This window comes from Gracilinanus agilis, chromosome 4 (assembly GCF_016433145.1).
Source record: "Gracilinanus agilis isolate LMUSP501 chromosome 4, AgileGrace, whole genome shotgun sequence".
NCBI classification, from domain to species: Eukaryota; Metazoa; Chordata; class Mammalia; order Didelphimorphia; family Didelphidae; genus Gracilinanus; species Gracilinanus agilis.
The window spans coordinates 258,893,838-258,907,271 of record NC_058133.1 but is presented as its reverse complement, the minus strand read 5'-3'; the positions used below and the strand labels follow the sequence as shown (position 1 = coordinate 258,907,271).

General features: G+C 44.8%; 1 protein-coding gene across 2 annotated transcripts; it reads left to right on the top strand.

Moving 5' to 3' along the window:
• Positions 1 to 576: 576 nt before the first annotated feature.
• Positions 577 to 8,706, top strand: LOC123245219 (patr class I histocompatibility antigen, B-2 alpha chain-like). 2 transcript variants are annotated; one of them, XM_044673984.1, is made up of 8 exons: positions 577 to 658; positions 2,326 to 2,595; positions 2,820 to 3,095; positions 3,365 to 3,640; positions 3,764 to 3,871; positions 4,225 to 4,257; positions 4,434 to 4,478; positions 8,606 to 8,706. In XM_044673984.1, the coding sequence occupies exons 1-8, from the start codon at positions 595 to 597 to the stop codon at positions 8,671 to 8,673; spliced, it is 1,140 nt and encodes a 379-aa protein (XP_044529919.1). In that variant the 5' UTR covers positions 577 to 594; the 3' UTR covers positions 8,674 to 8,706. The 2 variants fall into 2 exon arrangements, with proteins under 2 accessions (XP_044529919.1, XP_044529920.1); XM_044673985.1 differs by lacking the exon at positions 8,606 to 8,706 and adding an exon at positions 4,661 to 5,436.
• Positions 8,707 to 13,434: the final 4,728 nt, after the last annotated feature.

Here is a 13,434-nt window from a genome sequence, read left to right as displayed (position 1 = left end):
TTGTCTTGTTTTAAATTACATTTACTATTGGGTAGTTGAACCTGTCAGGGAGGATGAGTGGATTGGTAGGTGGCAGTAAGGAAATGGAGCGTAGAGGCAGAGGTGCCAGGAGGGAGAGAGGGTTTGACAATACTGGGGAAGTTAAGAAGAAAGCAGAGCCCTTGACATCCAAGGGCCAGGACAGAAGAACCAAGAGCAGCTCTATTAAAGAGATTCAACCATCATCAGCCCTCAATTCTCTGTGAGGAAAATGTCTTCCTAACTTCTGAGGAAAGAATGAGTAAAATCAGCGGAGGAGAGAGAAGTTGGGGAAAGGGTTGAGGGCTGCGATCTCATTTCTTGATAACAAGAACGGTGTGTTTCTGAAATCGCTACCACGATTCGGAGGGGACGCCCCGTTCTGTGAATAGCACAAAGAGAACGTCTTTAAAGCTGGACTTTTTTGCTATCAGTTTTGTTTTCCTAGCCTATGTGTAGTCAGTCTACCCATTTGCCAATGACGGCACAGCAATATTACGTTGCTATTGGGTAGCTGAGCCTGAGTGAATCTAAATCCAAACTGCTTCCGTGATCTTTCTCTTCTGCCCGTAGACCATGAAGCCTTGTATAGTCTCTGTCGTTTTGCTGGAGATTGTGATCCTGAAAGGGACGTGGGCAGGTAAGGAGAGAATAATATTAACCGGCCAGCTGGAGATTAGTGTCTAGGGGTAGATGTGGGCGGGGAGGGCTTCAGCTACTGAGGGCTCCTTCACTTAACCTCAAGAAAAGTCAGACCTAGAAATGGAGGTGAAAGGAAGAAGCAACGAGTAAGTGGTTGTGTGTGCGCTGGGGGTCAGCAGCCTGGAATCCCCCAGCTGTGCTTTGGGAAGAGGGCGGGGTCTTGGCGTCCGTTCCTTATTTTTTGAGGGGTGGGGTTGGGGCATTCGTAGGTAGATATGAGGACACAGGTAATTGAGGTAGAGGTGCCCGGAAGGAGGAAGGGTGTGACAGTCCTGGGTTAAGAAGGAAGCAGAGCTGTTCAAGGGCGAGGACAGCAGAACCAGGAGCAGCTTTGATATAGAGCTTCACAGGGGAACGTGGGGATCCGGGGGGAGGAGGCTGGAGCCAGGTGAGGACACAGAGTACGGGGCTGGAGGAGGTGGCTAGTGAGAGACCTGGATCCTAGATGAGAGGAGGTGTGGGTGAGGATGGGGAGAAGAGGGGCACTAGGACCTGCTCGGATAATGTTTTCAGTTAAGCCGTGGCTGATCTCCAAGTGTTATATAGTGACGAGAATTACTACAGAATGCACCAGCAGCACTGAGAGGCGTTGGGGCTGGGGTCGAAGATGACACTGTTCTGTTCTGTGGGAAAACACACCCAAGTTTGTAGCAGGGTCTTGCCCCCAAAATGGGAGACTCAAACTCTGTTCAATCCAGAAGTAAGAAAAGAATTTTATTTGAAGAAAAAGAGGCTTAAGGTGTTATAATAGCCCAAGAGCTGGTGGAATAGTCTGGGGGCTTATCAAGTAGCCCTAGGGCTGATGGTTAAACCCAGGGGCTAGTAGAGTAGCCTCTCTGGGGCTGATGGAATAGCACCTTTCCAGGTGCAGAGTGTAAAGTAGCAGCTTCCCTGCTTTGTGCATATTTATTAGAGTCTGGGGGTCAGTCATCTCCCACTCCAGAGAAGTCTTCACCTTTCCTGAAAACCCTGGAAAACAGGCCTGGCCAAATTCTGGTGGAGGCATGTTTTGGGGTTTGACATGTATGCCATAGGGGATAAGAAGCATGGTGGGTTGGGGGGATTCTTCTGGAATGCCAGATCCCCACTGCACAGGTCTCTTGTTCCCCCATTGTCCATCTTGTCCTCATTTGTCAGTGTGGGAGAGGTCTTACTGCCCTTCTGGAATGAGAATATGGGGGAGGTGTGTGCAGTACATTGGAAGACCACTGTAGATAATTAATTATGTCTTATAGTTCTGATCTAAAGTGAATATAGAACAATATGAGTAAGTAATAAAACAGATTAGGCTCAAAGCTAATGCCCAATATAGAATTTTACAGTTCTAGTACAAAGTGGGTAACTGATCAATCTGTAATTCCTGGTTGACTAATGCTGAAACTAGGGGTTTTGCAGTTGATGTTTAACGAGTGCTAACTGGTGAGAAATACAAGATTTTAGTCTGAGAGTCTTGTTCCTATTACCACCTCTCACTGCCCACTGTCTGCCCCACAACAGGAAGACTGGTTTGTTCAGGGTCCCTTGGAATTCGCCATAGCCTGGGCTGCCCTTGTGGGGGCTGTGCAGTCACTGCCTTGAGCCTGGGCTTGTGTCCCCACCTCTCAGGTTCTCACTCCATGAGGTATTTCTCCACCGCCATATCCCGGCTGGACCTCAGAGAGCCACGCTTCTTATCCGTGGGCTATGTGGATGATCAGCAGTTCGTACGCTTCGACAGTGACAGTGAGAGTCAGAGGATGGAGCCACGGGCTCCATGGATGGACAAAGTGGACAAGGACTATTGGGAACGGGAGACACAGATGTCTAGGAGAGCAGTACGGAGTTACCAGGAGGGCCTGGAGAACCTGCGCAGCTACTACAACCAGAGTGAGAGAGGTGTGTGATATGAGTACTCGTGATCACAGATCAGGCCCAGAGTGGAGAGGAGGGGAGGCTGGGGGCAGGACCCATCCCACAGTCACCTACCAGTTCCACTTGGGGGTGAGGGGGTGACCTCCACCTAAAACAGAGGAATCACTCCCAGTGCCATACTAGTTAGAATGGGTTGTTGGATGGGGATGTGTCTGGTTTCACTGACTGGGATTCTGGGGATGGGGCAGGGGTTCATGTCATACAGCACATGTACGGCTGCGAGATTTTCCCCAATGGCAGCTTCAAGAGTGGATTTGAACAATATGCATATGATGGGAAAGACTACATCTGCCTGAACTCAGAAAACTATATGTGGACAGCCATAGATCCCCAGGCTGTGAATTCCAAGCGCAAGTGGGAACAGAGGAGTATCTCTGAGAAAGAGAAAGCTTATCTGGAAGAGACCTGTGTGTTGTGGCTACTCAAGCACCTGGAGAATGGGAAAGAGGTTCTGCTGAGAACAGGCAAGGCCTGGCCCTTTCTGGGGGAACACAGCACTCAACGCCCAGACTCAGCTTTGCCTACCCTTCCCTGCTTCCCTGTAGCTACATCTGTGGCCCAGACTCAGCTTTGCCTACCCTTCCCTGCCTCCCTGTAGCCACAGCTGTGCACTTAGCACTCCCAGGCACCCTGTAGACTCCACGGTCCCAGCTGTGAGCCCTCCCCATCTCCTGGTCTGTCCTTGTGCTCCTAGAGGGAAGAGCCTGAAAATGTCTCTGACCTTTGCCTTCAGACCCACCTTCTGCCAGAGTGACCCGGCACAGCGGCCCAGACGGGGAGGTGACCCTGCGGTGCCGGGCCCAGGGCTTCTACCCCGCAGAGATCTCCCTGATGTGGCTGCGGGATGGTGAGGAGCAGCTCCAGGACACGGAGTTCATCGAGACCAGGCCAGGGGGAGATGGCACCTTCCAGAAGTGGGCCGCTGTGGCCATGGCCCCGGGCCAGGAAGACAGATACAGCTGCCGAGTCCAGCACGAGGCCCTGGCCCAGCCCCTCAGCCTGAAATGGGGTGAGAACAGGGAGGAGGGCCGGGAAAGGGGGAGGAAGGTGGAGCTCTGGGGGGGCCTCTGGGAAGGGCTGAGAGAATGCCAGGCAGAGCCAACTCAGGCCTTTCTCTTCTCTCCCTCCTCAGAGCCCCAGGCCTCCTCCGTGTGGGTCATTGTGGGGGTCGCTGCTGGGGTCCTCATCCTGGTCACTGCAGTCCTGGCTGGAGCTGTGATGCTGAGGAGAAGGAATTCAGGTAGAGAAGCCTAGAAGGGGCCCCTCAGATAGCAGGAGGCTGGCCCAGGGGGGAAACGACTTCATCCTCAGAGCAGAGTTGAATACGGGGATCTCAGCCAAGAGAAGGGATGTGTCTGTGCTGAGGGGGACACACCAGGGCTGGAAGCTCATGGATAAAGGCCTGGAGGTTGGAAGTTACCCTTTTGTGGTTCCTTTTATTCTCATCCTCCTGGATCTGGATACTGTACTGGAATGTTTGTGGAGTTACATTTGTAACCTGTTGTGTCTACTAGACAAAGCAAGTGAACTTCTGGGCTCTTCAGAGGGTTTCCTCTCCTGGGTGCCCAACTGCCATTATTTTTTCTTTTCTAGGTGGAAAAGGAAGAGTGTATGTTCCAGCTGCAGGTAAGTGCAAGGTTAACATGGAGGCTAGAAAGAGGAGGCTCAGCCTCTATGACCTTTGAGATAGGAGAAATGAAACATCAGAGGAAAGGCTCACCCTTTTGGGTCCTCTTCCTTTCCTACATCCCCTTTTCATTAATGATGTCCCTCACTGGGTTGTTTACTTCCTTTGTCTCCAGGCAATGACAGTTCCCAGGGCTCAGATGTGTCTCTCACAGCCTCAGGTGAGACTCTAGGGGGCCCTGGAGCTAGAGGGGGACTGGGGTAAAGGGGGGAAAGTTAAGAGGAGCAGTAGAGGAAGGATTCAGGGAGAAGGTAGGTTGCTGGGGAGTTGGCTCTTCAAAGTGATCAGAAGCTTGAGGCCACACGTGACTTGAAGGATCTCCTTTAATCTGTCTTTTTGCAGCTTGAGAGAATCACCTTGTGTGAAGCTGAGGAAAAAGCCTAGAGCTATTGAAGGCTGTTGGGATCAATCAAATCCATATTGTCTGACATGGTCGCAGGTGGAATTCTAGGACTGCAAAGTGGCCTCCAAGGAGGATGGAAACACCCACCTAGACTATCCAGTGTGATTCCTCTCTTACTAATACTCCATATTATTGGAATTGTTATCATCAATATCCCTACTCAGTCCCAGGGAATTACAGAAGAACACCTGGAGGCTGCTATTAGGGCCTTTATAGATTCCCAGGAAAATCCCACCCTTATATTTATTGATACAGAAATTCCCCTAAAGTCACTACTTAACAACTTAAGAAAAAGTGATTTAATGTTAAAGACTCTTTCTAGTCATGCAAATGGTATAGAAAAGAATCAAATGCCTGCAGGGTTGAAACAAATATTTTCCCAATCTACTAAGGATCCATTTGCTCCTATAATGATAATAAGGGGTTGTAGATGGGACACTCCTAGGTATAAACCCCCAACAAAACTGTACTTTCATTCTCCATTCCCATACACAGAAGCTTACATAATAGAAAACCAGGAAGGACAAGCTTCCCTGATTTGGTATATTAACTTAGGAGAACAATGGATGAAAAAATAGAGAATTGCCTTCCATGAAAAGGCTGGTATGTCCTACTCCACTGGACTGTTTGTTAATTCCACAGCCTAGGCAACATATCAAACATACCTTTGAAAAATATTGAAAAATGAAAGACTGTTATTGATATAATACTTAAACTGGGTTATGTTGAATTGTATCTTCTGAAATATAATTGGTTAGTTGCCAGAAGCTATCAAAGTTCATGATGTTTGCACAGCCCTGCATTGTAAGGGTGAAAAAGGGGTTTTATGGGTTCAATATATTAAATATGGTCACCAGAGGATTGAACTATTATCAATCCTCAATTAAGAATAATCTCAAATCAAAATTGACTTTTATGGAAGTTTATTTACATGAGAGAAGAGAGAGAGGAAGAAAATAAGAATCTATCTCACTAATTAATTCAGGTAGATCTTAACCCTCAGTGGAGGGTTAAAGGGCCTGAAACCTGGAGGTGAATGGAGCAAACTTCATTCACAGAGTCTATAAAAGGAAGGTTCTTACTAAAAGTTCAGGAAGATTCAGTCTTTAAACTCACCATGTCGAACAGTCTCGGTCACAAACCAGCAAAGCTCCCTCAGGTCCCCTTCACCAAACCAGCAGCCTCACTCCCTCAAGTCCCTCTTTTGAAGGGGTCACGTATGCGCCACTTCCAGTGCCTTCTCCTAGCCTGAGTGTCCAATCACAATAGACAATTTCTCATAGAAAGCGTAGGGGGCAGTCAGTTGATTCTGATTGGTTACTCACTCTAGCACATGTGTTTAGGATCTCCCAGAATTGGAAGGTGCTCTCACCTTTGGTGATTAAATCTAAAGATGGACAGTGTAGACTTAATCTAATCATCATAGCAGGAACTCTGGAACCTGTATAGCAGGTGACAGAAGGATGGTTATTCCACTCAGATTCCCCTACGTGACTCTTTTCTCACTAACATTCCCTTTTATTGGAATTATTGTAATCAATATCCTTACTCAGTCCCAGGGAAACACAGAAAAACAATACAGCCTAATAACAGAGCCCCCACAAGCCCCCTACAAACTCCTAGGAAATTCCCTCCCTTATATGCAGTAATACAGAAATTCCCTGAAATCACCCCACAATAAACCAGCAATTAGTGAGTTAATGTTAAAGATTCTAAATTCCCCAGCAAGAATGCACCTGGCCTGTATATGCTCCCAAACTCCCACTGATCTTTGAAATAGAATGCTACAAGGAAGACAGGGAATGATATATTAGCCAAAGTTACTTTCCCGTCACCCCAGACCATTCTTTTTAACCCCATAGCATAAATATCAGTAAACTTACCTTTGAAAAACATTGAAAAATGAAAAACTGAAATTGAAACAATATTTGGACCAAGTTGATATTATTGTATCTTTTTTTTTTTTTAAACCTTAACTTCTGTGTATTGGTTCTAAGGCAGAAGAGTGATAAGGGCTAGGCAATGGGAGTCAAGTGACTTGCCCAGGGTCACACAACTGGGAAGTGTCTGAGGCCAGATTTGAACCTAGGACCTTCTGTCTCTAGGCCTGACTCTCAATCCACTGAGCTACCCAGCTGCCCCCTATTGTATCATTTTTGATGTACTTGTATAATCAACTAGCATAACAATCTTCTTGATTGATTGTGATTGAATAGAGTAAAGTAAAATCATGCTTGATTTAATTAGTTAAAATATAGTTAACCATTATGCTTGGCTAGGAAACTATGTTCTGTACCTTACGGATGGTTGAAAATAATAATTTCCAACTCAGCCATTCTGTAATGAATAATTGTTGATAGGCTTGCCTCTTTGTTTAATCATAGTAGGATAATTATAAAATGTCAATCATATGAAATTTCAATATAGTAAGAGTTAATGTGTGACTTAATTCATTATCTTTAAGAAAAAATGAATGGGAAATTCATGCCAAACCCTTTATGAGATCATGTTGGGAGCTATTAAGAGAAATTAGAATCTCAAGTAGATATTTTTATCTGGACCCCCTCAAAAGATCAATACAGACTGGCAGAGCTGTGTATTGGTTTTTCTTCCTATTAGGGTCTAGACGGAGTGGGATATCTAAGATAAAAATCGGAGATTCCTCTTTTAATTCCTTTCATAATTCTCACCTTCCTTCAAAATGCATTATAGTCTAATTGAAAAAGCTTTGGGCTCTCAGCACTCCAGCAGGAGGGGGGCTAACTCTGTTCCTCTTTGACCGAGAACACAGATGGCTGGTACAGCCAAGGTTGAACCCTTGGCAGGGCATTTTGCCCAGAATTAAAGTAAAATAATGAGGCTACAAAAAAAAAATTGTTTAATACCATCAAGGCTGAGAACTTCAGGGGCTTTCTGGCCTAATGAGATGTCCCAGGCTCCACTTAAAGATAACACATATAGTTGATCGTTTAGCATAGGTTTTTTTATCTACACCTGGAGGCTTCTAAGGCTTTTGTTTTGATTATAGTAAAAATACTGCTCTCTGTAATTGTGGGAAACTTTCTTGGGCTTTTGGGGGAAGGGGATCTTTAATTTCCTTTATAATAAAGTGGTGACTCCAGTATATCTCAGAGTACTATGAGCTAACAAGCCGTGCTTCCAATCTGTTTCATTCTTTGCTTCAGACGACTACCCTAGACCACTCAGATTAGTCTCTAGTTATAGAGCAGAATCTCTATAAGATCATAAGAAAGAAAAAAGGTATAAAAATAAACATCAGCAGATGGCCCCAGAGAACAGCCTCTGCAAATTTCACAAGCTCTTGGGTTATTTTCACTCGTGTCTGCCAACATCATTTCCATCTCCCAAGAGACTGGCCCAGTGAAAGCTGGCCTTTCGTAGTCAGTATAACGAATAACTGTTGGTTAATTGTGTAATTGATTAGAGTAAAGAATAACCATTCTTAGCTTAATTGGTTAAGTGTAATCAACAATTATTCTTAGCTTAACGGCATGTCTTGTACCTCACGGGTGGATGAAGAAGCAATTTCTAGCTCAGTTACCCCCGTGATGAGAACACAAACATTTTCTGCAAAGCTTTGCATCTTTTGTTATAATCAAAGAATATAGGATAATTATAGAATGTCAATCAACCAACTTTGTAATTTTATAGAAGTTAATGTATGACTTATTCCATTATCTGCAAGGAAAGCTGTATGTTGAAAAATGAAACTGCAAGCCAAATGTATGTGTAATCTAAAATGTATTAAAAAAAAAATCAGTGCAAGCCAAAGCAGAGCAGTCTTCTGCAATGCCTGGTTGCAGGTGAAATTCTGATTGTCTCTCATCTCTACCCTCATGTTGCTGATGCTGTTCTCCTACAAGGGCTCTCCTGGATCCTGCAAGGATTGGATCCCCGCAGAAGGCTGCATTTCTTGTCTTGTTCCTGTTGACCTCTGGCCTCTTTCCTCATCATTGGCCCTGGGATCGTTACTGTATTTAACTGATCCAACCCCAGGAAGAATCATGCATGCTTCTGTTATCTAAGATTTCTCCCTGCCTTCTTTCTGCTTATCTCAGTTTTAAAAAAAAGAATAAGGGGAGAGAGAGCCAGATGGGATAGTGATAGATCTACTTAGTGATCCCCTCAATACCCAGCTGGGATCTCCGGGTATTCTAATCTCCAGTTAGTGAGAGTGAAACAGACTCATTTTCTCTCACTGGGCCAGTTGTGCAAATGCCTTGGAAACAATTGATATGTAAAAAACAGTATCTCTTTTATTTTAAGGCGATACAAACTGAGGGTTCAGAACTAGGTGTCCCTAACTCTAGGGATCTAGCTAGTTTCCCAAAATCCTCCACATCCCTTACAGGAGGGATCCTTCTGGTCTTTTGGCTAAGTTATCAGCTCCCTGTTTCTATCTAGGTATTCCCCAAAATCTGACTAAGCTACCTATCTATGACCCTCAGTAGTTGGTTAGATTTATTTACCAAAAGCTGTCTCTGAAAACTGTTATGATTAAGCTTAAACGATTAAGTTTACCCCAGGGGGTCTGACCCCTGAGGTAAAACCTCAAAGCCCATCTGACAGGATTTTTTTTTAGATAACACCTCTCAAAATCAGAGCAGGTATAGTAATATCCTTTTCTAGATCTTTCCAAATCAAACAGAGTATCTCCAAATCAAACAGAGTACCTCCAAAGATGACTTAAGGGTATACTCCTTCTCCACAGTCAGGTTGAGGTAGATGAGCTCCAAAAAGCCCAACTTTCCTCCACCATTCCCGACAGGAAGCCCCCAACCTCCCACAGGAAGTCAAGTCACACTCTAGCAGCTATCACTTCCAAACTGTTCCTCCTCTGCTTTTTGCCTGCTAAAATCCTTTCCCTTGAGTTCCTAGTATGTACCTTAAAGACAGTCTTCCACTTCTCTTAAATCTTATCCTATCTCTATCCTTTTCCCATTACAGTTTGCAGGGAAACAACTAGCACTGAGGGCCAGAAGGGGCTAGAAATGAGCCCTCTTTCACATTGGATGTTGCACTGAATTCTGTGGTTATTTTTCCCTTTTGCAAAAAATGCATCATGAATTGTTTTTCTTGAATCTTCGACTTTCTCCCATAATCTCCATTGAGTTTTGTGAGGACAGCCTCAGGACTCCATATAGCAAATCTATGGAAGGCCTGTAGACCCTCAGTATGCAAAGACTCTGAGGTATCCATAGTTTAGCTAAAGTTAGACAGGCAGCTCACTCCTCACCTGAGCCTTCAACTCCCCTCTCTCTTCCTTCTGTTGATTTTAAAATTAATATTTAAGATCTTTAAGTAAGAAGATTTTTACCACAAGGAAAATACTCTTCTCTGGTAGCACGAGGAAGAGGCCCGATTCCAAAGAGAACTGGCACAACGGAAACAAAGTCAGATTTCAGCTGATTGTAGTGAATGCTTTACTGCTGAATTCAAGAGGACCAACACATATTGTGCTGTTTTCTCAATGACTTGCTATCACTTTGCTCAGTTGAAGACTCATTATCTACAATCTAAAAGCAACCTATCTTCCTGGCATTATTTCCCACTAGTGCCCCTCAAGGCCACTCTAATTCAGCTGAAGTGTTGTATTCACTGTTTCTCCATCAAGAAGCAGAGGACCCAAAGATAAATCTTCATTCCACCACTAAGGTTTGGACACTGGCAAATGGCATCATGGCTCCAGACCTCATCTTCTAAACTATAAATGATGGATTTATCTCCAAAATCTCTTTAATAAGTTCAGACTTTGGGATGACCAGCAGGGCATGGAAAGACAAATCTGAGGAGTTTTCTTTTAAAAGGGAGCAATTCCTTAACATACTAAGCGAGGGCAAGGGGCAAAGATCCACTTCACTGAGAAAAACAATTGCCCCCAGAGATGAGAAAGTGGCTTCTTTCCCTTTTAGAGATATCCTCAAGCCTGTTTAGTTTCCCTCCAACAATTATTAATAAATGGGGACTATTTTCCCATTTCCCCATGGGGGAAAAAAGTCTTCATCCAAGGAGCCCATGTCCTATACTTTCCTACTTCTATACATTTGTCCATGCCCAGAATGCCTCTCTATCCTATTCATCCTTTTAGACTGCTCAACAAGTCACCTCTTCCAAGGGGTATTCCCAGATCCCCTCTGCTAGAAATGATTATTCCATCCATAGGCTTCAAATAGCACTTTGTTGAAAATTCTGTTTCCCGTATTACCATTGCTTGTATATTTGAGTGATTGACTCTATCAAGACTAGGACAAGGCCTAGGTTTACTTACATGATTATTTTTGCCACTGCACAGGCTCTCGATTAGAGCAGGTGCTCTTTTGAAGTGATTTGATCATGAAGAGAGTTACTAGGGATTAGGAGGAGCTCAGCCCTCTGGGTCACCCTTTCCACAGTCTTTGAATGGTGATAGATAGTGAATGCAGGGGAGTTGGCTGCTGGCTCTTCTTCCTGCACTCAATTCATGGGCAAAGTCCCCCAACCCCCAAGCCCAAGTGCTGTAGGAAGAGCCAAGTAGAGGAGGCACCAGTAGCCTAGGCAACTTCCCCCATTGGCCCCCAGAGCTGCCTGTCCTTTCATAAGTGTCCTGGGAAGCAGTCCATGCAATGACTATCCCCCTTCCTCTTCCCCAACTCCAGTACAAGATCTCATTTACCCAGGGCAAAATGACTGCATCCCCATATGTCTCTTGCCCATGCAGGATTCCTCCCCAGACATCCTTTCCCTTCCCTCCTCCTCTTATTTCTCCTCCCAGTGGCCCTAGCATTCCAAAGACAGCAAGAGTGAAGTGGCTTGGAAGCCTTTTCCCCTAGATTTTAACGCTAAATCAGGACTATGACCTCACGATCATACTTCTTCCACCCATCTTGAGTTCAGTGGAGTGGGCACCAAGAGGAAAGGCTTCACTTGCCACCTCCCAGCTCTCAGGCTCAGCCAGAATCCCCACTTCTGAACTGCTTTCTCTATCTCTCTTTGCTCTTGCCAGCAACACCCATTCCCTTTGCTCCGCACATCTTCTGGCTCTGGGCACCTTCCCACATCGTCCAGACACCAAGCTTTGCTCTATTTTCGGACCCTGGACCTGGAACCCTGGGCAATCACCTTCCCACCCCACGTTTCCTGTGATAGGTTTGACTCAGAGCCTACTGTGCCTTGTGGCTGGCAGCATTCAAAATGTGTGGGAGGTCTGGTGGGAGGGTAGGGGAAGGGGGAGATATAAGCAGTGAAGACCCAAAGAAACACAGGAAACGGGTTCAGGTTGGACCCGAGCTCCTTCCTTGCTTTCAGAACTTCAGAGCTTCTTGTGTACGAAGGGTCTGTTACCTCATGCATGGATCAAAGGACATGCCTGAACTTTCAGTTTCATTTTCCAGAAACAGCTCCAATTCTCTCGCCAGTGGAGCAGGCTGCCAGTCTGCTCTTGCCCTGGGCCGTGCCCTCATCCTACAGGGGACCCCAATCAGTGACAAATTCTAGGCTCTTGCCTGGAGCTTAGACAATACCACCTTCAGGACTCAGATCCTTTACAAAAATGGGAAGGACAGGGAAGTAGAAAACCACCTTCTCCCCAGGTTATGGCTTTCAAACTTACAAGAATTTCTCAGCTATCACTGAGTCAGTTCTGAGTAATTGTAGACAAGACAGTTACTTCTGCTCTTGCTACTTGCCTGCCGGACTAACTGAACAAGTGAACAAAGGAATCGATTAATGAATGGATATCTCTGTCCTGTTAACAACAAGCTGGGCAATGTTCAGAAAACCAACCTACCACACAAGGTTTCCATTATTTTACCCCCAGACTTAGGAGATGAATAAGGATTTTTCAGGGACAATTTTAACTCTGCCATCTCATGATTTTTTGAGTAGGGATAATGTTGAGGTATAACACTGTAAAGAATGGGGATCTCTAGGTCTGGAGGTTGTCTTTTTTCTCCACACCTTGGTCTGTGTAGGAGTTGCCAACTTTGGTAAAATAAACTTCTCTATCCACTTGAGTGTACAGGATGATGTCTGTGTTTGGCAGCTGAGGTCCTCCAATAGCTGTTTAGCTGCTAAGTATCTTAGCACCTTCCTACTCCAAGACTCCTTGGCCAGACCAGCATAAACCAACGGCCAACTGGACCCAGTGCCCTCAGGTTAAAATGTCAGCTTTGCCTCTCTCCCTCATCCCCTTTGACCATAATGAGTTTATTTTTTGTTTATGTTCCTTTCCGCTCTCTCTGTGTTTAGAGTACAACTGACATTCAAATACATTCTGAAAACAGGACGCATCAGAATCTCATTGGTTGACTCTGGATGACATCCCCAAGTTCTATTGAGGAAAATAAAGTCAATAAAGTCTTCTTTCCTTTAAAAAATAAGTTCCCCAGTATTTGATGGTGATAGAATACTATTATGCTGTGTAAGAAATGATGATTTACAGGATGATTTCAGAAAGAACTTGAAAGACCTCCATGAACTGATGCAGAGTGAAATAAGCAGAACCAGGGGAACATTATACATGGTAACTGAAACATTGTGGAACAATTAAATGTGATAGACTTTGCTACTAACAGCAATATAAATGATTCAGGACAATTCCTAGCAATTTATGAAAAAGAATGCTACCCACCTCTCGAAAAAGAACTGTTGGAGTAGAAATGCTGGTGAAAACATATGATTTATCATTTGTTTATTTGGGTATATGTTTTTTTTT